General features: G+C 37.2%; 3 protein-coding genes across 3 annotated transcripts; 2 read left to right on the top strand and 1 right to left on the bottom strand.

Moving 5' to 3' along the window:
• The first annotated feature begins 14,945 nt into the window (after nt 1–14,945).
• LOC107581669 (gamma-crystallin M2-like) lies at nt 14,946–16,390 on the top strand. The gene is made up of 3 exons (XM_016267286.1): nt 14,946–15,032; nt 15,397–15,639; nt 16,087–16,390. The coding sequence occupies exons 1-3, from the start codon at nt 15,024–15,026 to the stop codon at nt 16,363–16,365; spliced, it is 531 nt and encodes a 176-aa protein (XP_016122772.1). The 5' UTR covers nt 14,946–15,023; the 3' UTR covers nt 16,366–16,390.
• A 562-nt stretch (nt 16,391–16,952) lies between these two features.
• Nucleotides 16,953–18,626, top strand: crygmx (crystallin, gamma MX). The gene is made up of 3 exons (XM_016267285.1): nt 16,953–17,042; nt 17,419–17,661; nt 18,068–18,626. Exons 1-3 carry the CDS (start codon nt 17,034–17,036, stop codon nt 18,341–18,343), a joined length of 528 nt encoding a protein of 175 aa, XP_016122771.1. The 5' UTR covers nt 16,953–17,033; the 3' UTR covers nt 18,344–18,626.
• Nucleotides 18,627–20,215: 1,589 nt separating this feature from the next.
• On the bottom strand, nt 20,216–25,167 carry LOC107581562 (delta-1-pyrroline-5-carboxylate synthase-like). Its single transcript, XM_016267168.1, has 5 exons — nt 24,974–25,167; nt 24,712–24,833; nt 22,699–22,885; nt 22,343–22,438; nt 20,216–22,254 (listed from the first exon to the last, which is right to left on the bottom strand). The coding sequence occupies exons 1-5, from the start codon at nt 25,122–25,124 to the stop codon at nt 22,058–22,060; spliced, it is 753 nt and encodes a 250-aa protein (XP_016122654.1). The 5' UTR covers nt 25,125–25,167; the 3' UTR covers nt 20,216–22,057.
• Between the last annotated feature and the right edge of the window lie 634 nt (nt 25,168–25,801).

Here is a 25,801-nt window from a genome sequence, read left to right as displayed (position 1 = left end):
GTTACTTATTATAACCCTTTCATTTTACAGAGCGCAAAGAACATTTACATTATCAAAGAACATTTTCATTCAGTCTAGCCAGAGGCACTCTCAAAAACTTCCATTAAAGTCACTGAAGCTGTTTACACTGTGAAATGAATAGCTTACATTCGTATGCACATCTGCACTTTGTTGTTTCTGATGAAGGCAAAACACCGCGTTTCAGCGATGACTCATCGGAACGTCTCTGATTGGCCATTGCATTCATAAGCTCAACAGAATCGTGTGTGATTGGTTATAATGCGCAGCGCTGTATGAACGCGTCTGTCTCTGGCTCAGCGCCAGCCAGCAAAGGCAGATTTGAATTGAGCAGCTGATGTTGTGCCGCACTGAACGATCTAATCACACCGGTGCGATTGTATCAAATATAAAAGATATTATTCCGCTATTTTTGTCTTTTGGAAGCTGCATTCAAAATGCACTTGGCTCAGAGATCTGAATTTTTCAAATCATGCCGACGCCTCTGACCACGGACACTGTAAGCTTTGGTGCTTCCTTTAAGAGTACCCTCACTGGAGGAACTCACATAGGCCTACATAATGTGATCCGTGCTTTACTTTTATAACGAGGGTACACGGTGGTGACCAGGAAGCGGGTTCGACCTGTTTCCCTGAGGTTCTGGCTCTGTCATGACTGACAGAGAGTCACCATCGCTGTCCTCCATCCGTGAGACTAAAACAACCCAACTTCATCCCATCAACGTTCAGATCTGATGTTAGCAATGATGTCTCAACAGGCTGGTTTACAAAACAAATAAATAAAAAAGGGGGTGGTGGCAGTGCTATCAGAAGTTGATCGTTGCAGCTAAGGCAGTCTTTAATAGGCTTCTGAGGAGTGACAGGACTATTTTCCCTAATGCTGCACCGCTAGACGACTCGAAGAAAAAAAGAAAAGAATTCTGCTTCATTTGATTAGTCTGAACACTGTCAAATGCCAAGGCGTTATCAAATGCAAGATCTGTTTTTATTAAAAAGATGCTGGCAGAGGGGAAAAATGTACACCCATCTCAGACAGGGTGGCAGACACTCGGGCATCATGTGTGGCACAAAGACCCCTCGCATTCAAATTTTGTTCTACCAAATATAACAACAGATATAGGAGTCACTCTTAATATGCAGAACATTTTCACTCGTTTTCATGATGCATGTCCTACAATATAGGGCAAAATTTTACACTAAAGATGAAAAAATAAAGTTTTAAATCATTTAATGTGGAAATGTATTAAGTTGTGCCAAAATTGCAAGAACTTGACCAAAACTAAGTCTGCTACCCCTTTAGACATACACTACTGTTCAAAAGTTTTAGGTCAGTAAGATTTGTTTTTCAGTTTGTTGTTGTTGTTGTTGAAGAAATTACTTCTATTCAACAAGGATGCATTAAATTGATCAAAAGATACTTCAAGTACTTTCACACAATTACAGAAATTTATATTTCAAATACATACTGTTCATTTGAACTTTGTAATTATTCTGAAATCCTGAAAAATATATATATATCACAGTTTCCACAAACATTTTCAACACTGGTAGTAAATGTTACTTGAAGACCAAATGTTTTGAGGGATTTCAGAAAGATCATGTGAAACTGAAGACTGGAGTAATGGTGGGTATATTTCAAATACATACTGTTCATTTGAACTTTGTAATTATTCTGAAATCCTGAAAAATATATATATATATCACAGTTTCCACAAACATTTTCAACACTGGTAGTAAATGTTACTTGAAGACCAAATGTTTTGAGGGATTTCAGAAAGATCATGTGAAACTGAAGACTGGAGTAATGGTGGCTGAATATTCAGTTTGTCCATCACAGATTACATTTGAATAAATATTGATTATAGTAATATTTATGTAATATTTAATATATTAAATACTTGAATATATGGATAAAATAGAAAACAGTTATTTATATTGTAATACTATTTTACAATATTGGTGTTTTTACTGTATTTTTTTTATCAAATAAATGCTTGGTAAATATAAGCATCTTTCAAAAACATTTAAGAATCTTACCAATCCCAAACTTTTGAACAAATAAAGGACACATGCAGCATAAAACGAAACATAACAAAAAGAAATGACCCTGGGGATTTGTTTATTGGAGCTATCATTTTTCTAAATCCTTGTACTGACTTATCCTTTTTTGAAATTTAATAGACTGGTATGTAAGGAGCAATCGGTGCCTTTGACAATGACCTAGAAATATAAATGAATACAGCTGGGCAAAAAAAAAAACATCTACTCTAGTTCTTATTCATAAAAGAATCATTTCAACCAGCATCACAAACCATACTGACACCACACTGCTCTAAAAGAACCCAACAAAAAATGAATTTCAAAAAAGCCAATGAAAACTACATTCTGTGGCTATTGGTTTTGATTAAAATGAATGTTAAATGACTCAAATCCTATGTTGCAAAGGACAATTTTACTGTTTTTATTTTTGTGAACTCCTTGTCCTGCTCTTTTCATTCTCAAACATTTATGGCTAGTGTGGATACGTGCACAGAGATGAACTGGCTTGTGGCGGTCCTGTCAGAATCCTGACACTCCAAAGAGTGTCCTACTCAGTGTTTACATTAGAGGAGCCTCATGTCTTCATCTGACTGGGAGAGACAAAAAAAAGAAAACGAAAGAAAATAAATTGATCTGCAAATATACTTCTGAGATTCTTTTGAGTCTGCAGAAATATCATCTAGGGCCATGTATATAACTGCTTATGTAAGCACATGATATTGTGTCAGCTTGGTTGATGCTCAAATAGCCTCAAGTAGTAATCCTATGGTTGTTATGCTATCTAGATAAATATAATAGCAAAACAGATATCTAGAGGAGTGGATTAAATATTCAGTCCCTTCAGTATATCACAATATCACAGGGTAATTTCCCCAGGGTCATATGAGTGCTTTGCAATATAAATATATATATATATTTATATTGCAAAGCACTCATATCTCCACCTATGTTTATCATGCTTTCTTCTCCACTTTTCGTGCTGCCGCTCTTTGAACAAAAGGAAATATCAAGTCCATTTTCCATATATGAAAAAGCTCAACGTTAAGTTTCATTTAATTGAATTTCTATTGAAAAGTGTAAGTGGGGGTTTGTGTTTTATTTATGTGTGTTTTTTCCTCCTCTTCTCCTTTCTTTGTTGCTTCTCTTCACTCTCTCTGACAAAAGACGCCAGCCTGTCAAGCAGGGCTGCTCTGGGACGAACCTGTCAATCACTGCTGACGGCACCCTGACAACATGTACGTTAAAAATTAAACTAGCTCTCAAAGCCGGCGCATGACAGCAGAGCCTTTGAAAGTGGCTGCAGTGCTCAGTGACAGAAAAAGCGGAACGAGAGAAAAACATACTAAGAAAACAACAGTGTGATGGGAGTAGAGAGAGAAAGTGAAAGAAGGGAAAAACAAAAGTTAAAAGCAAAAAGAATAAGAACCATGATGTTGATGGTGGGAATTGGTGTTATTTCCCTGCCTTTTTTTAATTTGGTGATCTTCTCTGAGGACCTGCAGGCATTTCCAGGGATGCTGCTGCAAGTCGCTCTTGATTCTTCAGGCCTTTCAAACAATCTCAAAGTTCTAACCAGTTCACCAACTGAGACTCGGCTTCTGCATACACACACAGTCAAGACCCAGACCGGTGTCAGTCTTTCAAATGATATGAAAGCATGGCAGCTCTTAAAACAATGATAGCGGTTGCATTTATCAAAATAACAGGGATAATGTTTTTATGAAAGCATTTTCTAAGGTACTTTTAGCATTTCAGCAGTATATTTTATGCACAATATGCCAATTTTCTCTATGCTTGAAATAACCAGATCACCGATTACCTTTCCAAAAATTTGCAAAATACAACAAACTGGCATACATCCCATAATGCAATGCGTGACACATGAAACCAGCAGTAATAGTTTAGCCGAAATCCACAAAGTTCATAAAATTAGAAGCAAATAACTTACCTTAGGCGGGCTTAACCATTAGGCAAAGGTAGGTGACTGCCTTGAGCCCTCAAAAGCCAAGGGCCCCCTAAAATGCTTTTTAAATACGAGATGCGCGTTTAGCGCGGACGCACAAGTTGTTGCTGTGGTGTTCATTACCACAACAACTGTCTGCGTGTCCGCGTTGCACGTGCTTCTTGTAGCAAAAGTAGGGCCCTATAATTTCCGTGATGTAGAAAACAGGGACAGAATCCCAGAATCCATTCATTAAAACAGAATTTACTGTGTAACGCGGAATGTCACGGAATGAATGACGCAGAAGCGCGGTTTCGCTTACTACTGAAGCATGCGTAACGCTCGCGGTTGTGGCCTGTAGTAAATAGTATTTTCGCTATTTAAAGGTTTACTCCACTCCAAAATGAAAATTTGGTCATTAATCACTTACCCCCATGTCGTTCCAAACCTGTAAAAGTTTGCGTATACCTGTAAAAAACTGCGTATACTTTTCTACTTGTCTGTGTCAGCCGCACCACACGGATACGTTTTCTACATTTATTTACGCTTTGATTTGAACGAAAACAGTGTATCCATGTGGTGCGATTGACACAGAACAACATACGCAGTTTACGTTCAGTGGATACTCTCCAAAATGGCGCTACGGTGACGCGGAGACGAATTTTTGAATAAAGTCGTTATTTTTGTTTTCTTTGTGTACAAAAAGTATTCTCGTCGCTTCATGAAATTCAGATTGAACCACTGATGGCAGATGGACTATTTTGCCGATGTCTTTCATACTTTTCTGGACCTTGACAGTGTTATTTACTTGGTAGTCAATGGGACAGTCACAAGCCTTATCCAAAATATCTTAAATTGTGTTCCGAAGACGAACAAAGCTTTTACAGGTTTGGAACGACATGGGGGTAAGTGATTAATGACAAAATTTTCATTTTGGGGTGGAGTAGCCCTTTAATATTCACATACACTAGTCCATATCGTGGTTTGTTTGAAGTGCAATGACTTGCATTTGATTTATTCAATTCATTCCATGACATTCATTATTACAAAAATAATAATTTGTGAAAAATAAAACGGATTTCATAGGGCCCTACAAATAAAAATATCATGCATCTGAAGATATAATTTAATACTAAGCAAACAGTGCGTATCAGGCTATATGTTTATTGTTTTAAATGGTGCTCACTCATTTCTGTGAAGGACCCAAGTAGAGGACGCATGCGCAGTTACTTTACACACAGCACACTTCACGTTTGGTTGAAATAATCCTTAAGCGTTTAAATGTATAATTTCCTTCAGTTTAATTTAAATGTGTAATTTAAAATAAATTAAAAATAAATGCATTTTAAAGTTTAGAATTAGATAGCCTTGCGTTGTGCAGACAATTACCCCAAAGCACCAGCTAGTGTCCAACCTACTCTAATACTACTATAACCTGTTTAAATGTGAACAAGGGGTCTACAACCTCAAAGAAATCCTTTATTTATAACATGTACATGAAAATTCTAAAAGATTGGACATTGACACAACTATGGGACACAGTTGTGCAGCAGCGAGCATCACAACAGTGAAAAGAACCTCAAGGTTGTAAATGTGTGAAATTGTATAGGGCCCCATTCCTGTATTTTGCCTGGGGCCCCCAAATCACTAAATCCGCTCTTAGGTGATCTTCTTGGACACCATGTTGCTGAATTACACACGCAACATTATGAGGTCATGTGACAAATGGAGTGAGGTCATGTAACAACAATGTAGTACACTACCGAATAGCATCCTATGCTTTCTGCCATACAAATATATAGCATTTTTTATTATTAAAAAATATATATAAAATAAAAAATATATACTCAAACCTGGTTTGTGTAAAATATTTTGTCTCAACTTTGGAGGTAAAGAATAGACCTTATCGAAATATTGAATTTAACGCTGATGAAAACAAGGCTGAGGGACAACAGTCTTTACAATGCAACACACTGTGAAAAGGTCTTAAATCACATAATTGTCACAACTCACAACATTTAAAACTGTTTAGTGGAGTTTTTGTCTACAGAAAGTTGGTGAACAACAGTACAATCCATTGAACACACTATAGCCAATCCCCTACAGCTTCGTTTTCATTCCAGTCAAAAATGAATCATGGCGCTATCCTGACAAATTAATTTTTAATTTTTTAATATTATATTTTTATGAATGCTTCGATTGTAATAAATATTAGGCCTATATTTAATCAACATTTATATATTATTTCTCAAGTGTCTATTAAAAACGAATAGTTCAAAGCCAAATATCCCAACATGCAACACACCAGAATATTGCAGCACCAAAACAAAAAAGCTTTTACATATGTGCATGTGTGCTGTGTGTGCACATATCTTTCTTTGTGTGTATTTGTGTGTATGAATGCCCGCTGTGGCCTGTGCTCCAGGTCAGCTCCCTCACAGCAGCTGTTTAGAATGACCTGCGTCTGAGTCTGAGCCCAGCACAGCACCTGCTGCAGCTGATAGGATTTAGAGCACAGAGGCATGACACAGCCAGTAAATACATATCTGTCTGCACACCTCTTCCAGGAATTATTTTACAAATAAACAGCAAACTAGAAAGAGAGAGACCGTGGAGAGAGGGATAGCGGGGAGCACATTTAAAGCTCTACTGCACTCTAGTGATGTGAAAGGGAAACAATTTGAACTGTTCAAACGGTGTCCCTGTTGGATGCAGCAGCAGATTGATGTGACTGATTACATCATTTTAGTAACTAATCATTATTTAGTCACCATGTATTCTTCTTCTAACCTTATAAGCTTCATTATGTCATTTGCATTCTTCATTATGTAATCTAAATTCTCTGCATCCTCACATCAATCTTACCTTGCATGCCTCATACAAACCCAGTATAAATACAATGACGTAATAATTGGCCAGGTCACAATTAGTCACGCATTCAGTAATGATTATTGTAGTAATATTTACGATTAAAAAAATTTGAAATAAAAAACAATTTATCAAGTTTTATGATATTATATTATTGCAACAAAAAACTGAAATAATCACAAGCACACTCTATGAAAATTACATGCTGCAGACTTTTTTTTTTTATCATTACTAGTTTTTGTTGTTGTGTAGTGTATCTTATCACTTTGGCACACTATGTCATTCTAATTTAACCAGACTGAAGGCATTTACATACAATTGAATAGAATAGAATTGAATCTGTGCAGCACGTTTGAGTGTTAAAAAGAGGGTAAACTGTTTCATCAGTTCAGTTTCATCATTATCGATATGGGGACGAGCCACACACCCCATTAAGCGTCCTCCTGTGTATTATTAATGTAATGCATAAGGTTTTTCAAAACACTCTTTGAGAGGTATGGTGCACCAGCACCAGGTGAACAAAACATTTCATTTCAAACGCTACTTCATTTCAAACCACTCAAAAGGAATTTCACACTGCTCTCTATTTTCTTTTATTTCTTCATGCCTTCACTTGCTCCCATATGAATGCCCTATTTTTCTTCAAGTCTTCCGCTGCTCATGAGATCTGCTGCATCCCTTTGAAATAAACAGTGTTATTTATTGCTAGTTACAAAGCTGAGTGGCATCTTCCACTACCATCGATTGCATATTTTTATGTAGCCTACTCATGTGCAGCTACGCTCAGAAACACAAAAACATAAGTCAGTTATGATAGTAAACAATGGCACTCTTTTCTCTCAGTTATTTATGGTACTGTATTCTGTAAGGTGGACATTATTTAGTAATTATTCAACTATTAAATGATATTACAAGCATGACAATTTCAGTATGACAGGACAGGAGACTTGAGCTGCATGAACTTCCATTTGAACGACGATGATTATGTTCTCCAGCATGATTTTTAAATGATCCAAAGGGAAAGAACATCTGACTGAAAAGAGATCACATGATCAATGTCACATACTGACCTAGAAATAGTGCAGAATGTTGTTTATCTCCAGTTTTTAATTAGATTTTGGGTCTCAAATTTTCAACGTGGCATCTGTGGACATTTGGACCCCACAGTACATTATAATTCTCTTTTGTTATGTAAATCAGAGACAATTTCAAAATATTGTCATTGTTTCGGCTAAGAAACTGAACTTGCTTCTTACATTAATTTGACAAAGGAAGCGAGCGAGGAGGAGAGAAGTCAAAGTTGTGATTATTCTGAGTGGCTTGGTTCGGCAGTGATACCTGCTGGGACACAAGCACAGGGCTTCTAAATAAATTGCAAGTGGCCTTGGGCAAAGAGAAGAACTGTCTTTTGATCTCCTTTACGAGTGAATGAAGAGATTTGCAGGCTGTCAATCAAACTCATAAGTCTTCAGAACAATGGAACGACCTTTATCTATTTTTTTTTTTAAATCACACATTTCATTATGACAATGCTCTCTCTTTCTCTCAGGTCGAGAGCCGCACAATCAATAATTGATACGGTGTGGTACAGCCGACTTTCCTCTTTTCCTTTGGAGCCCTTGTCACTAACTGTTGTCAGAACACATTTGCTTTGATGCCAAATTTGAAGAAGCAAAAATGGCATCATATGTGATTATATATTTAAGGCGGTAGAAAGGTTGGGGTAGATCGGCAGCTCGGGTGCACCTTTTCCCCGTGTGTTCAAGGTGCTCTATTGAAGTTGCTTGTGTTGTTGCCAGCCTCTGCCTTAAACACACAGATGCATTGTAAGGAGATTCCTCCTTCTAAAAGAGGAGATGAAAAGATCTATGAAAAGTTTTTTTTTTTTGTCACGTGTCAGTAAACACAGAGTCTGTTTTGAGATGAGGGCAGATCACACAAAATAAACTTACTCTTTAAACTCAGAGCCATGGGATGGTGGGGGAAACATCACATGAGAGGGTTGTCTTTACCTGGACCGCTCTGTTTCACCTAAAAAGGAGATGTGAGGAAGACAAACCCAGTAACCCATAATCATGTTTGATTTTGGATCTGAGCATGTTAACCTGGGATAAATTTTGAAGAAAGATGAGGACCAGCTGAATTTTCAGTGAGAAACATGGCCATTAGTTTGCGTGAGCATAATGAAATGGTACAATGGGGTTAAAGTCCCCCTTAAGAAAATTTTTTATTTTATTATATATTTGCACAATTTGTCAAAATTCAGTATCAAAATATTTTAATAACATTTAAATAGGCCTAAATACTCATAAGTTTTACATATAATATAATAAATATTAATTCTATATAAGTTGAAATATCTCAATAGCTACTTAACATTTAAAAAATTATTCCATGTTATAGCTAATTCAGCCATTTTGTTATTTAGTGTTTTTCAACAATGATAATAATAAAATAACGGTTCTTGAGTACCAAATCAGCATATTAGAATGACTTCTGAAATATCATGTGACACTGAAGACTGAAATAATGGCAAAAATATAAAACAGAGTTATTTTAAATTGTAATAATATTGAACTGTTTTACTGCACTTTTGATCAAATAAATTCAGCCTGGGTGAGCATAAGAGAGTTCTTTCCAAAACATAAAAAAAAAAAAAATTCAAACGTATGTAGTGTAAAATAAATAAATAGCACATATGATTGGTGAAATCTGAGGCTAAAGTCAACTTTAAACCCACTAAAGAAAAGTTTTATAAAACGTGTAGCAAAGGAGAGAGACACACACAAAACTGCATGTAAACAAAGTATAAACTAAATAATAACCACATCCATTATTTGAATGGCTTCAGAAGCATCCCCAATCCCTCCATTCTTCAGTGTATATTCCACAACTATTTCCTCTTTTAATTATCCTCCAAAAGAAAAGATGGAGCACATCAGACACATCTCCACAAAGCCGTCCCTGGCACGCTCTCAGAGTGGCCGGCAAGCATAGGCACCGTCTGGCGCAGCCGATAGCGAGGCTTGTGCGCTGGCAGGGACAGACAGGGCCCGTCTGCAGCTCCGCACAACAACAGGAGGATGATCTCTCAGCAAAGGGGCCCTCATCTTCCTCCCCCTCACATGGGAGGCTTTGGCTCACCAGCCACATCACACCGTCTTCAACAGCAGATTAAGGCCCGCTCGTACATACTCGCAAGGCTAATTGGAGAGAAGCGGCAGCTGCCATTCACTAGTGCAGAGCTTTTGTCCTAGAACCATAAAGTACTTGAAATTACACATTTTACTCATATCTGGGACTGCAAAGTCCACTGCATATTGTCTTCCACCCTGAATAATGTTTACTTGGGTGCTGTGTGCTGTCTAATTCTAGATTATAGCCTACATACAATTCCAATTTAATGCCATAATCAAGAAACTAACAGTGTATTTGTTTGCCATTTGGTCTATTAAGCATTAAAAGTCTTCTTAGCCCTTTCTGTAATGTCACTAAATTAGACCATGTTCTTTTTTGTCAGAGTTTGTCAATTTTATCCTTTAGATGAACCAAGTTTATAGATACTGAACAAAAGTCTGAAACCAAACTGAAAGCAGGGAGATGTTTTAAAATTTTAGACATGTAGAAAAAAAGAAAAATTTATGATGTAAAATGATTAAGAACTACTTAAGATTCTGCACTATTTCTAGGTCGCTAATCAAGTAAATTTAAGACACTGATCATGTGAACTTTGTACTGCAGTATTGCCAAGTCCGTGGTTTTTCCCGCGGAATTGGGCTACTTTAAAGGGGTCATATGACGCGATTTAAATTTTTCCTTTCTCTTTGGAGTATTACAAGCTCTTGATGCATAAAGAAGATCTGTAAAGTTGCAAAGACTAAAGTCTCAAATCCAAAGAGATATTCTTTATAAAAGTTAAGAGTCAGCCACACCTACCTAAAACGGCTTGTTCTAACACGCCCTCACATCCCTACGTCGCTCTGTGGGAAGATTTGCATAACGCCGCCCAAATGTTCACGCAAAGAAAGAAGGCGTAACTTTTATTCTCACTGTAGTATTGTTGCCGCTGCCGCCATGTCCTGAAGACACTGTGTGCTTCGTTGTGAAAGTGAAACTACTTTGTTTGGTCTTCCAAAAGAGGACGATATCCGCTTCGTCATGCCTAGAGCTGATCCGTGCTGGTCGCTGAGGGAATACATCAACTTCGCGCTGTGGATCGCCGGATCGGCTTTCACCGTGTACGAAGCCCAGGGTCGTCGCATGTGCTTGCCGCTCCTTCGTCGGATCCGCCGGCCGCGCCGTTCTCGACCCCGCCGCCTCTGCTCTCTCTCACCCGGCCTCAGCTCACTCTAGCCTGGCCTCAGCTCACGCTAAGCCAGGGCTTCCGCTAGGCCGCTGTGTTTTTCGTTGTGAAAGCGAAACTACTTTGTTTGGTCTTCCAAAAGAGGACACGACTACAAATCAGTGGTATTTACAACACTGTTCCAGAACAGTTTAACCCAAATATCCAGATGTGTGCAGCACATTTTATGGAGGACTGTTTCCTGAGAGGAGAAACAATAATGTACAGTATGTGGAAAATAATGTGTTTTTTGAACCTTAACCCGCATAAACATTTCATTACACCAAATACACAAAATAATGTTCTTTTTAGCAACATCATATGACCCCTTTATCACTGTTGGCGCAGGTTGTTTTTCATGTCGGGAGGGTTGAAGCGACCCCAATAACGTGATATTTAGCCCCTAAAATGCTAATTTCGACCACCTCGAAACGCGATTGGGCTAGTTTTGAAAAGCAATTGGGCGGGTTTTGTTGTGAAAACCTGGCAACCCTGTTGTACGGATGGTCAGTTGTTCTTCCATTATTGCGCAAGATTTTTGGATCATTCTCAAATCATGCTGGAGAACATGATTGTCAGATTTTACTCAAAATGGTGGAGTTCAGTTCAACATTTTACAAAATGTTAAAGCGGATAATAAAATTTATAACAAAAAAAATGTATAAAAAATTGTCAAATAGAAGTAGCCTATTTTCTCTAGTGATTTTTTTGGACCTCATTGTAAATAAATGAAATTAGTGTATTTTGCCCATTTTATCACCCCACAATGAAAATTATCTTATGTGATAAAACTGTACTGTTGCGCTCTGTGTCTGTCCAAAGCAACTCTCTCCATTTCTTTCTCTTTCCCCGTCTCTCTCAACCGGAGAGGCAGCAAAAGATCTTAAGCGTTGGCTTTTTGTTCTCCAGGGGGAACCAAGAGAGAAAGCTTGGGCTTATTTGAAGTATTTCGCCCCGTGTGGGGATGAAATGTCTTGTAGTGCTTTCAAGATTACTATTTGCAAGTATGTGATGTGAGAGAACCATTGCTGTAGTGCAGAGTACATTTGGTACAGTAATCGTTAACTAAGCCAAGAAAAAAAGCTGAGAAGAGGAGGAGACAGAAAGTTAGATTAAAAGACAAAAGATATAACACTAGTCAATCATTTATACAATTGAGTCCAAAACGTCTGAGACCACTAGTGACAATGCTATTTTTATTGTTCTAATTTAATGATCTCCCCCAATATATACAGTATATTGCCGGTCAAAAGTTTGGAATTATTAAGATTTGTAATGTTTTGGAAAAGTCTCTTATGCTCACCAAGGCTGCATTTAGTTGATCAATAATACAGTAAAACAGCAATATTGTGACGTATTACAATTTAACATTTTAAAATTGAATTTATTTCTGTGAGGATAAAGCTAATTTTTAACATCCATTACTCCAGCAGATTACACCACATGTATGATTAGCTACCCCAATTTCTTGAGTGCAATTGAGCACCAAATCAGCATATTAGAATGATTTCTGAACGATCATGTGACATGGCTGGAGTAATGGCTGCTGAAAATTCAGCTTTGCCATCACAGGAATAAATTACATTTTAAAATATAGAAAACCATTTTAAATAGTAATAATATTTCACTTCTGACACTTTCAACTGGTAGTGTATTTACATTTTTTATTGTACAAATTACATTCAAAAGTTGAATTTCAGAATTTCTTGATATATTGGCATTTTGTCCCCCCATTGCTTTAATAACTTTAATTTAGTCTAAAATAATTAAAAAAAAGAGGTAAAATGATCAGTCAGAAAATTGCTTATTTAAGTGATCTAGAAATAGAACAGAATCTTAAAAATATCTTCATTTGATAATAATTGAATTTTAATCATCCATTTTGTGTGATAATGTTTGCTTTAATTTTTCAAAATCCTAAAACTTTCTGTTTATCTCCAGGTTTAAAATAGATTTTCAGTGTGATCTCTGAAGCTCAATCTTTAGACATTTTAAGATCACACACATTAATAATGTTTGTGACTGTCAGCTGAAGCCATTGACAGATAAAGAAACAAAGCACTAACTACAACTTCTCTCACTCTCTGAGCCGTGTTTTAAAACGATGCCAGAGTGGCTATCAAAGAACAGTGTGGCTATTGTTTTACAAAAGCTGTCATTCTCTGGAGTAAAACAGACAAAAAACAATACACAAAACAGAGCGTTGCTCCTCATCTTGATGAAAGGAGAGATGTGGAGAGTGAAGCTCAGCTTTGAAAAGAATAGAAACACAAGGCCAACTATCTTTGGCCTTTTGCCTGTCAGCTGAGAGGTTTGCTTACATCCCAGAGCCGACTGTCCTATAGTTGAAACAACCATCACACAATAACACAAACACATGAAATGTATGACCCACCTCAACACAGCCTTATGAAGACCTTGCATCAGAGTGACTCTTCAGGCTATGGAAGCAAAAGAAGGCAACATATTGTCGGAGGTTATGTCAACACATTCCAGGACAATCAATAGTGTCAGAATCACTTAGAGGAGTGCCTGAAAATTCACGCAGCAGGAAAAATAGACACCAGATGTACTATAATGTGTGCTGTGATGATATCACTCTCAAATGCTCTGTGATGCCAGTATTTAAAAATAAATAATTCAATAAAAATCACCAGACCAACTGGTTGACACGATGTCTGTCAAGCTGGTTTGCCTCAATCTAAACAGAATGTGACAATAGTGTTTTTCTGTAATTGCATATTTGATGATGACGACATCAAAAAACAAAGCTACAGAGAACCATTTCTGCCATATAGGGATTTCAAAAACCTGTGATGAACGTTCGCTTTGTCTGCGTTCTCGACACATCGTAAAATAGGTGTGCAGTTCACATGTACAAAAAGAAGGAAAACGTGAAGGTAACAATTACATTGTAGGAGTTTGCCGACTTATTAATTGGGTAAAATGATCAATGTTGTTAATTTGCTTATTACTTGATCAGCGATCTAGTAGAGATCTAGTACAGAATATTAAATATATCATAATGTTTCTCTTTAATTTTTTTTATCCTACATTTTTGTAATTTTCAATGAGGTCTGAATTTGAATCTTTACAATTTAAAAATGTGACATCTAATTTTTTTTAATTTATTGATGCCAAGGACCATGAAATAATTTTAAATTGAATTAGGCTAAATGAAATAAATTATTTTTACAAATTAAAAAATGGCTTTATGTTATACTAAAACAACTTATATTTAAGTAACATCTTGATTAATTCATTAATTACCATGTTAATTTTGACTGCCATATATAATTACCACTTTTTCTTCTGAAACTTTTGTGCACCTCCTAGCATCCCCCTGCCAGCTGCCTGGCGTCCATGGACCCCAGTTTGAAACCCCACTGTTTTAGGGTTACTTAAAGGGAACTTTGAATTAAATCAAATGAAACTTGTGCATAAATTAGTTTGCTTCATTTTTACTACACATTTTGCCATAGACAGAAAGGCCTGTTATAATGCCTCCTGATCCTTTTGTGGCCTGTTGTGAAAAGCACATCACCAGGTCATGGGTGAACAAGGCTTGGTGTGCTGCTAAGGCTCATGAGGTGAGGGGAATTTGTATAGGTAAACTCTAGCATTCAGGAATAATGGGAGTGTGGCTTTAGTTGTCTTTAGAGAAATGAATAATGGAAAGGTCTGTGACGTTTTCAAAGGTAAACTCGTTTCTGTGACGTGCTTCTGGCTTCTGTGTGTATACATCTGTAGAAGAGTATAAAAGGTCCACCAAGACCTCTATGGCAGTACGGTGTGGACATCCTGCTCTGCAGCCATGGGAAAGGTAGGCGCTACAGTATTACTGTTTAGAATGGCTATTTTCACAAGACAGTATGTGGTTATTTGCCACATTAGGAACATGAGCTTCACACTGACTTGGAACAACCTGAAGACCTGAAAAGTCAAACTAGATAGAAGATAGGACAATTTTGCTAAGGGACATTACAATTCTTTAGAATACCATCTCTGTCCAAATTTTTCTTCCAGTATAAATATTCAGACAATCTTTCATGGAGGTTTAGCCATAACAGCTTTCTATAGAACTTTCACATAAGAATGGACACAATTGGGATATTCCTTCGCCACTTAGATTATTCATCTGTTCTTTGCTAACATCTTTACTGTCCTCTGTGGCTTTCTGTCATCAGATCATCTTCTACGAAGGCTCCAACTTCCAGGGGCGCTCTTATGAGTGCTCTGCTGACTGCCATGACACCTACAGACACTTCAACTGCTGCAACTCCATTAGGGTCATGGGGGGTCATTGGGTGGGCTATGAGAAGCCCAACTATATGGGGTATCAGTACGTCCTGGGCCGTGGGGAGTATCCTAACTTTCACCACTGGATGGGCTTCAACAGTTGTATCAGATCTTGTCAGATGTTCTCCCCAGTAAGTCAATCAAACTGATGGGTTTTATTTCACACAGTTAGACACCTAATCAACGAGCTCTTTGAAGTAATTCATATATGCAGGGGAAAAAAAACAGGTTCACAGGTCCACCAGGAGATTTAGTTATTTGAATTGGAGCAAGACACGCTCCAATGACTGCGCAGCTCATCATAATTCCATTCATCTCTGTTTTTGACAGTGGAAGAATCATGACACTGTCACTAGAGTTTGTTCAACAAAAATGACTAAACGTCTACTTGAAAATCTTTGAAAGTTGCACGTTTACGGCAGGAAGTCACGTTCAAAGGCTCAGTCTCAACAGCGACTTCAAGAATTTTCAGAGTTTTCTCCCTAACATTCTGACAACTGGTCTCTCAAATGTCTCTGCATTGCCCTGATTATTGATTCCTCTAAAGCCCTAACTGCTGTTTTCTCCCCACACAACAGTACAGAGGTGCCTACCGCATGAGAATCTACAACAGACCTGAAATGTACGGACACATGATGGAGTCCACAGACGACTGCCCCAATGTCTACGACCGTTTTGGCTACCACAGCATCTACTCCTGTAACTGTATGGAGGGCTACTGGACCTTTTACGAGCACCCAAATTACAGAGGCCGTCAGTATTTCCTGCGGCCCGGAGAATACAGAGCCTGCAGCGAATGGGGTTGCATGAATCCCATGATTGGCTCCTTTAGGAGAATGAGGAGCAGTTTAATGTAAACCGAGTCTTTTTGTATGAGCATTAAAGACGTTAAAACTGATTAAAACAGGTCTTGCATCCTGTCTTTTTCTTCATGATGCTTTAAATTATTTGGTAGCGTCGGAAAAAGTTTCTTCAGCCTGCCAGTTGTTTTTCGAATAAGGATCCATTGATCCATTGCCCAGTACACATAAAAAAAAAAAAAAGACTGCATGTCAGTTTCAAGCTCAAAACTCAACTTTATAAATCTGACGTGGTTGAAGAATTAATTTTAGTCTCATTCCAAACCATAAAACAGAACTTTTATGTGAGAGGACAAATTCAATTAAATCGTGTTTAAATCACTTTATATCCCAGCTTCATATTACCATTTTATCCTCATTTATGTGTCCTGCCAGTTCATGGCATTTACATGTAAAGCCCTGAAGCAACTAAAAGCAGAGTTTGCAACTTTTTTGTCAAGCACTGAAAAGTGCAGTGGTGCTGTCTTTGGAGAGAGAGGAAAAAAGGTTGCAAAGACACAAAGGGGGGCATGCACAGGCAGATCTACAGTCGCATCCACTCTATAGAACACATTGTGCTGACCAGACAGAGTTTTGTGAGTCACACACAAAGCCCTGATCCATGCCGGGTCTATAAAGAGATCCTGACCTCAGAAATGGTTTGGTCCGCTTAGAGAACAGTCACAATGGGCAAGGTAAGTGACCAAATTCTGTCTGTAAATTTCACAGATCAAGGTTTTAGGATATTCATCCCCATTACCCGAAACCATGCTTTTAACTCCTCAAAATAAATTCGAACAAAACATAGAACAGCTGTTATTTTTTTAATGGTGAAGGAAATATATCAAAACTTTTGAAAAATTATAAAACAGTTAACTGGATTAAAAGATAAGTTGTCATACAGAAGACAAAAATTACTATTAAAAAGAACATTTCAGATTTTCCATGTAACTTCTCACAAAAATAAGTAAATAAATACAAATCAGATAAAATACTCAAGAAAAAGTGAAACTACAAACTAAAAATGTACCTGTAATCCTGTATTTTTCTTTTATTATAACTATCCCACAGATTACTTTCTTTGAAGACAAAAACTTCCAGGGCCGTCACTATGAGTGCATTGGAGATTGCACTGACATGCAGGCCCACTTTTCTCGCTGCAACTCCATCCGAGTAGAAAGCGGAAGCTGGGTGGCCTACGAGAGGCCCAACTATGCTGGATACCAGTACATGCTTTCCAAGGGTGAATACTCTGATTTCCAGCGCTGGGCTGGATTCAACGACTGCATTCGTTCCTGTCGCTTGGTTCCTCCAGTGAGTCTTTACTGTACAGTCAGTAGAAGCAGAAAAAAAATACATTTAAAAATAATCTATTGTGATAGGAAATATTTTCACTTTGCATCAGCAAGTTAAGAGTTGAATTATGTAGGTTAGGTTGGGAGAATCTAGTTCATCAAAAAAAAAAAAAGACAGTATTTTGTAATTTTCTCTTTTTTTATTCTTTTGTTTTTAAAGTTTGGGATGTTTACTCTGTTTATATGATATGAAAACAAACAGGTTTCCTAAACACTCACCTTGTCTGCCATTGGTCAACCGAATAGATACTCCCACCCCAAACTCATGCTATTGGCTGATCCAGTGTTGGGTCTGATCAATCAGAGCAATGCTTTACATCTTTGGAGATTTTTTTTTAATACAACTCCGATTATTTCTTCCCCAGTACACTGGAAACTACAGGATGAAAATCTTTGAGCGCTCTGATTTTGGTGGTCAGGCAATGGAGCTGAATGAAGATTGCCCTGACCTGCGTCAGCGATTCCACAATGGAGACATCTCTTCAGCAAATGTCATGGAAGGCTACTGGACCCTCCACGAGCACCCCAACTACACTGGCCGCCAGTTCTTCCTGCGCCCCGGCGAATACAGGAGATACGTTGAGTGGGGCAGCCCAAGTCCTACCATGGGCTCCCTGCGACGTGTGACTGACGTCAACTGAAGATCCAAATCACACAACCACCTCTCCCAATGTGTCAACAGCACTGCCTGTCCATGCAGCGACTACGTCTGACCTTCAATCACCTCGAGGTGATCAGGCCTGTGCATCCGTCATGCTGAATGTATTTGTGATGCTTGCTTTATTCCGGCACAAATGCCACTTAACCTCACTTAATTAGGGCTATTTGTCTCTTTTAGCACTGTTGACTGAGCAAACTATTTTATCAGCACCTTTCCCTTCCCAACTACAACTGGAAATAAAGGAAAATTTGATTAAAATCAAACAAATGACATTTGTACACTCTGAATGCCGTGCAATTATAGGGTTTCTGAAAAGTGTAGGGAGGTGAATTTAAGACCTTTTTGAGATCAATTAAAGAAAATTAAAGGGAACACAACTCGTCAATATGGAAGAGGCAATGAGTTGTGTTAGCAGCACTGCAATTTTTTAAACCAAAAAATAGCTCAACTAAAATATGGAAATAACTTTTACGTTACCTTCTGATCACACTGCATAAAAGTGAATATTTTTGTCTTGTATCAAAATTAAATGAATTTGTGATTAAATAAGGCAAAAATATCTGCCAATAGCCTTAGATTTTTGATGAATTAAGTTTCCCTTTTGTTCAAAAGTTTGGGGTAATTCAGATTTTTGTTTTAAGCATAAACGTACTTAATTTTGTTCAATTAAAAAAAAAAAAAAATGTTTAGATATTTGTTTTGAAAAACAAGACAAAAAAATACTGTCAAAGATATTAATTTTTTGCAGTGCATGCAACATTTAATGCCATGATTTTATGAATTTAAGTCCTTTTAAGGCCTTAATTTGTGAAAGGGCAAACTAAGACTTTTTAAGACCTTTTTAAAACCCGCAGAAATCTTGAATGAATGAAACATGCCAAAATGTTGTTGCATGCGTACATGACGTCATCTCGTGCCTGAGAGACAAAAGGAAATTATTAAGGAAACCGCTTGTCCTTTGAACTGAGTTATTAAAGAACAAAAAAGGGGTATCTGAGGATGGAAGAGCAAAAGACTTTTATAAGATCACATGATGTCTAGCAGATGCTTTGGGCCCTTGAAAGAGGCCCCATAGTAGCAGCACATCATAGGGCAACACAGACTCAGAGGAAAAGTCAAAGTGGCCTGGTCTTAGCCCCGAGCAAGCGGCTCACTCAGAACACAAAACAAAACCAAGTCCATATCTCAGTTCATGCATTTTTCATAAGGTATGGATACCAAGCTCTTTCAAAGATAAATATCAATTATTGAAATAGTTAATTAGAAGCCCATATCTGGCAAAGATACAAATGAATAAAGAACTTTGATAATTAATTATTGATTTGAAAAAATTAAGCTCTGCAGGGAGCACATTTGAGTCTCTAAATATCCAAGGAAGCACAAGAAATGAGTTTTCGCCTCAAGTAATGTTCAATTAAAGCTGTACTGACTGTGAAAGTCCGATGGTTTGCCATGAGACCGGTTCTTTTAAATTTCACATCCATATGCTTTAAACTCTCAGACGTGTGAAATATTGGGCGCAGGTTGATGTGCAGTAGTAACAAATCAACAATTATTTAGCAGTCATAATTTGAACAGAATAAAACTGTACTGACAAAATAGATCTTAACGTGCAGCTTTAGGGTCAACACTCACGATCTTAGATTTGAAAATCAGCACTGCAAGCTTGGTTTCTCATGTTAGTCATAATTTTACTTTCTTACTTCTGCACCTGTATTTCCATCTCCTGATTTGGCAGTAACATTGTCCTCATTTGAGCATTTTTTAACCTCTTTCATCCAAACAGTCATTGATCATAGATCTTACGCAGTAAAGTTGGAACACAATAACAGATGAATGAGAAGTAATGTTCAATTAAAGCTGTACTGACTGTGAAAGTCCGATGGTTTGCCATGAGACCGGTTCTTTTAAATTTCACATCCATATGCTTTAAACTCTCAGACGTGTGAAATATTGGGCGCAGGTTGATGTGCAGTAGTAACAAATCAACAATTATTTAGCAGTCATAATTTGAACAGAATAAAACTGTACTGACAAAATAGATCTTAACGTGCAGCTTTAGGTTCAACACTCACGATCTTAGATTTGAAAATCAGCACTGCAAGCTTTGTTTCTCATGTTAGTCATAATTTTACTTTCTTACTTCTGCACCTGTATTTCCATCTCCTGATTTGGCAGTAACATTGTCCTCATTTGAGCATTTTTTAACCTCTTTCATCCAAACAGTCATTGATCATAGATCTTACGCAGTAAAGTTGGAACACAATAACAGATGAATGAAACTTAGTTTCTCTTCATCTCTGGATCTTTTTAGTTTCTGATGAAGGCTCATTGAGGGTAAACCGCACATTTTGGAGAATAAAAAGAACTTGTGAGTCAAAAGGCACTGGCACTTTCATGGCAAGCCTCAGTCTTCTCCCAGTCTCTTCTTTCCTAATAGCAACACAATTAATCCTCTGTAGTATTGTTTTCACTCTTCCATGTCCCACTTAGTGTTGGCAATTCTCTCTCTCCCTACAGAAAAGCCTCTTGATGTTTTCCACACTGAACTGCACTTAAGAAAGATTATTAATCAAGTTCAAAATGGGCCCAATACTTGTCGGTTTCCTCCCTAAACCCTTCTCCAAACCTCTTTCAGGTACAAATTAAACTTTCAGGTCTTTTTGAAAGTACAAAAAAGAAATTTATTCTACATACAAAAATTGTGAACATCTTCAGAACACTTTTCACACTATAAGCACCACTATTTTGTAGAGCGTTACAGCACTTTAAAGTACGGAAACGAGGCCTTTTTGAAGCAGTTCAGGACAAAAGCTGGCCGTCCCGGGTGAGTTTTACAGCAGTAACAGAAATGCTAACAGTTCTGCCTATTAATCATGATTAAAAAGCAATGAGTAAAAAAAAAAAATGCAAGGAAGATTGCTTTTCTTGCGTTTTCTCTTCAATAAAAGTAACTTATCCAGACAAAGCAGCTTTAAAATTCTAGTTTCTTTTTCAGTTGATAGTTTTCTTATCTTTTACTGTATATGACTTGTACTGCCACATGAAAAATATTCTTTTTTTAGTTAATAACAGTTTTTTTTAAATGTGATGTATATATTTTTCCCATAAAAGCTGAAATTACGTGTACACAATATGCTGTAAAATGGCACAATGATTTTTAATGCTCCAATTTTTGTCATGAAATTTCATTTAGAAATTCCTACTGCATTTTCACACATTAAATATGACATAAATATATAACAGGGGCAATTCGGGAGGCCTCTTTTCATTAACTCCATACTGGAGTGAAGCTGTCATTATTTTTTCCATGATCAGTAATTCGTTTTGCTACTCAAAAGAACATAATACAACGCACAAATCATAACAAAAATGACAAAAACAATCAGATGGATTACAGCTTTAAGCAAATTCCCTTGTCATCTTTGCATGACCCTTCTGAGTTTCTGTAGCTATACGTTCGTCTGGTTCTTTCTGAGAACAAGACACACTTGACTAAAATGGGTGTATCTGGGAAAATTTAAATGTATGGGTTCATTGAACGGCTCTCCATCCACAGATGATTTTCTTTGTATTCGCACTTACTCCAAATACACTGCCTGATTGGAGTCTTTAAATAGATTTTAAGTGGGTGAACTTTTACTTAAATAAGATGTATTTGATTCTTGACTGTACATGCTTTTACTTCACAACTCTAGCTAGTGGTTCTGCATCCAGGAAGAACCTGCGCCACCGGAAGATTCTCGTGCAGATATGTCATGCTGCCCTGCTCAGAGAAATCTGCAGCTGTATGGCCCTCGCCCCGTAAGACCCACTTGGTAGTGAGAAGCCCTTCTAACCCCACAGGCCCACGGGCATGAATACGAGCCGTGCTGATGCCAACCTCTGCACCTACAAAGCACCACAGGATCATTATGAGATTAAAAGGGGAAACATTTTAATAAGTTTGTGGATGAGCAAAAAAGAAAAAGACACCTACCGAGACCAAAACGATATCCGTCAGCGAACCGTGAGCTGGCATTCCAAAAGACACAGGCACTATCTAATTGCTGAAGGAACTGCTCTGCTGTGTCCTCTACAAAGAGTATGTGAAAGATAATGATAATTAAATAAATTCAATAAAGAAAATTTAAAAAAATGTTTGGAAGCATCAATGTTCCCACTAGATGGCACTACAGCACTGCTTTTTTTGTTCACAATAGAGCACTGAAAGCGAATGCATGTCATACTTCATCAAGTTTAACGTTTACACAGCTTGCAATTAATTTTAACACCAAGAGTCTAGATTTATTCATGATTGTCAACCACTATAGGCAGGTGTATGTTTCGTCTTACCATTTTCAGTGACGATAACATCAGTGTGGGAACTGCCGTATTTATGGATGTGATCAACAGCCTCCAGCATACTGTCCACAACCTCGATACAGCACTCCAGATCCCCGTACTCAGTACGCAGAGACTTGACCTCTGACGGGCTGAAGGTCAGATACGATGCAAACTTGGGGCCGGCATGGATCTTCACCTACAAAAGTCAAATAATTTAAACAATTTTAAGAAAGTGCAGTTATAAATGTAGACTATCATTTTATAATATGCAGAAATATATGGAAGACACACACACACAAAAAGAAAAAGAACAGTGAAGAAAAAAGAAAAGTAACAGTGAGATATAATTAAGATGTACACTACTCAAGCAGTACTAAAGTTTTTTTTTTTTAAGGAAATTAATACTTTTATTAAGCAAGGACACATTGCACTGATCAAAAGTGACAGTAAACAAATTTAATTATTTACTAAATATTGTAATTCAAATACAGTGGGAATAAAGAATCACCCCCTTTAAAATAATGCAGCCTGAAATGAAGACAGAATTTATGACAAAGAGTGGTCATTGTGTTCATGTGACAACAATATCACAAAATCTCCACAAATGTGGCTTGTACGGGAGTGTTGCAAGAAAAAAAGCCACTCCTCAAGAAAGGCCACATGCTGTCACGACTGAGCTTTGCCAAAAGACACCTTGAAGATTCTGAGGCAGATGAGACTAAAATGTAATTATCTGCCCTCAACACAAAATGATATGTCTGGCAGAAATCCAATACAGCTCATCATCCAAATAACAGCATTCCTACAGTAAAGCATGGAGGTTGTGATATCCTGTTATGGGGGTGTTTCTCTGCAGCAGGGACTGGAGCACTTGTCAGGATAGAAAGAAAAGTGGATGGGGCAAAATAACCTCAAATTCTGCTGCTCTCTGCCAGAAAGTTGTTTACCTTCCAACATGACAATGACCCAAAACACACAGCAAAACTGACCACACAGTGGTTTAAGGAGAAAAAGGTGAATGTCCTTACATGGCTTAGTCAGAGCCCAGACTTAAAATCTGTGGAATGACTTGAAGACTGCAGTCCACAAACGCTCATCATTAAATTTAACTGAACTTGAGCAGTTCTGCAAAGAAGAGTAGGCAAATAATGCAAAGCCTACATGTGCAAAGTTAGTAGACAGAAATCCCAACAGACTAAAGGCTGTAATTAAAGCAAAAGGTGGTTCAACAAAATACTGACACAAGAGGAGTGATCCTTTTTCCAACTAGATGATTCTGCTTTTTTTTTTTTTTTTCATGTTGGTGTTATATCTTTCACTTGGATGTTATAAGCTGCACTGAGTAAATACAGCTCGATAAACCAAAAACTGTGTCCATCTTCATTTCAGCCTACAAAGCAACAAAATGTGATTACTTTAAAGGGGGGTGATTCTTTTCAATACCCACTGTAAATGCTGTTGAACTTTTTTATTCATCCAAGAATCCTGAAATAAAATTGTATCATGGTTTATGCATTATGTATCCACAAAAATATTAAGCAGCTCAACTGCTTTTACATTTATAATAACATTAATTTTTTTCTGGAGCATCAAACAAGTAATAAAATAAAATAAGCTCTGAAGGATCATGTGGCATTGAAGACTGGAGTAATGGCTATTGAAAATTCAAGTTTGCCGTCACAGGAATTTGATCAAGTTTAATTCATTTACTATTTTAAAACATATTTAAATAGTAATCGGAATAATTTCATATTATTACTGTCTTGTTTAAATAGATACAGCCTTGGTGAGAAAGAGACTTCTTTTAAAAACATTTTTAATAATCTTCGACCCCAAACTTTTGAACGATAGTATGCATTTGCATTTACATTTTTTGTTTTGTTTAACCCTGAGGCAGAAAGAAGCTTCAATAGAAACACTATATTATTTTTTTCTAGACCAAAGACAGATCTGGTTACAGTCCTCAGAGTATAGGCCTAATTAAGTATGAATGACATACTGTGGATATATATGTGGTCTTACATGTTCTGTTCTCAGCATGTCAATGATCTGATCAAACAATGGGGTTCTGAGAAGATCTCGATGCACCAGCAGGGTTTCCATGGCATTACAGGCTGCAGGGTAGTCGCATTTAGAGTCTCGGACTAAAGAGATAAAACATAACCAGTGTGATTTAAACCATTATAAACAATAAATCTACAATATCAAATTGTTGTCTGTGAAGTACACCTATGTGGAAAAAACAACAACATCTACACTCGTAAATCTTCACTGGCAGTCTTACTGATCTTGATGGCTTTGTCAACACTGGCCTCATGGTCCACATAAACATGGCAGATCCCCTCACTGTGGCCAAGAACAGGGATGCTCTTAGCTGCACGCTGAATATCTCTGACTAGCTGAGAGGAGCCGCGGGGAATGATCAGATCAATCATCTTCTCCAGACGGCACAGATCCTCCACCTCTTCACGCGTGCTCACCTGCCACACACATTATATCTTTTAAATGACTATATATACACACACATCAAAAGGTTTTTTGTTGTTGTTGTTTTTAAATTAATACTTTTATGCAGCAAGGATGTATTAAATTGATCAAAAGTGAAAGTAAAGACATGTATAATGTCACAAAAGATCTCGATTTCAAATAAATGCTGTTCATCAAAGAATCCTGAAAAAAATCCAAACTTCTAGAGGATCATGTGAAAATTTAGCTTTGCCATCACAGGAATAAACATTCATATTTTAAATATATAAAAAATGGAATTGTAATTTTAAATTGTAATAAGATTTCACAATATTACTCTTTTTACTGTAGTTTGTTCAATTATGTAAATGCAGCCTTGGTGAGACTTCTTTTTAAAAAACACACACAAAAAAAAAACTTACTGGACCTAAACTTCTGAACAGCAGTGTGTGTGTGTGTGTGTGTGTGTGTGTGTGTGTGTGTGTGTATAGCCCATTCTACAGGATTGGTCCAAACTTCTGTCCCACAACCAAAAAAACACATTTAAAAAGCATTTAAGTATTCAAATCTTAGATGTTTACTAAGATCCTTCTATTCTCTATTGAAACCCACAATAATATTTAAAATATTAGTAAGCTTAATATAT

This window comes from Sinocyclocheilus grahami, unplaced genomic scaffold, assembly GCF_001515645.1.
Source record: "Sinocyclocheilus grahami isolate Dianchi unplaced genomic scaffold, SAMN03320097.WGS_v1.1 scaffold36.1, whole genome shotgun sequence".
NCBI lineage: Eukaryota > Metazoa > Chordata > Actinopteri > Cypriniformes > Cyprinidae > Sinocyclocheilus > Sinocyclocheilus grahami.
Note: the sequence above shows the minus strand (reverse complement) of the source record. Positions and strands in the feature narration are given on the sequence as shown.

Excerpts from the sequence above, each read along its gene's own strand:
- LOC107581669 (XM_016267286.1), top strand. Across the intron at positions 15,640-16,086 it reads CTTGTCAGATGTTCTCCCCA|TACAGAGGTGCCTACCGCAT; the intron begins GTAAGTCAATCA and ends CCCACACAACAG.
- crygmx (XM_016267285.1), top strand. Across the intron at positions 17,662-18,067 it reads CCTGTCGCTTGGTTCCTCCA|TACACTGGAAACTACAGGAT; the intron begins GTGAGTCTTTAC and ends TTTCTTCCCCAG.
- LOC107581562 (XM_016267168.1), bottom strand. The coding sequence starts at position 25,124 with ATGATTGATCTGATCATTCCCCGCGGCTCCTCTCAGCTAGTCAGAGAT. Across the intron at positions 22,886-24,711 it reads ACATGCTGAGAACAGAACAT|GTGAAGATCCATGCCGGCCC; the intron begins GTAAGACCACAT and ends TGACTTTTGTAG. Across the intron at positions 22,439-22,698 it reads TGTTATCGTCACTGAAAATG|AGGACACAGCAGAGCAGTTC; the intron begins GTAAGACGAAAC and ends TACTCTTTGTAG.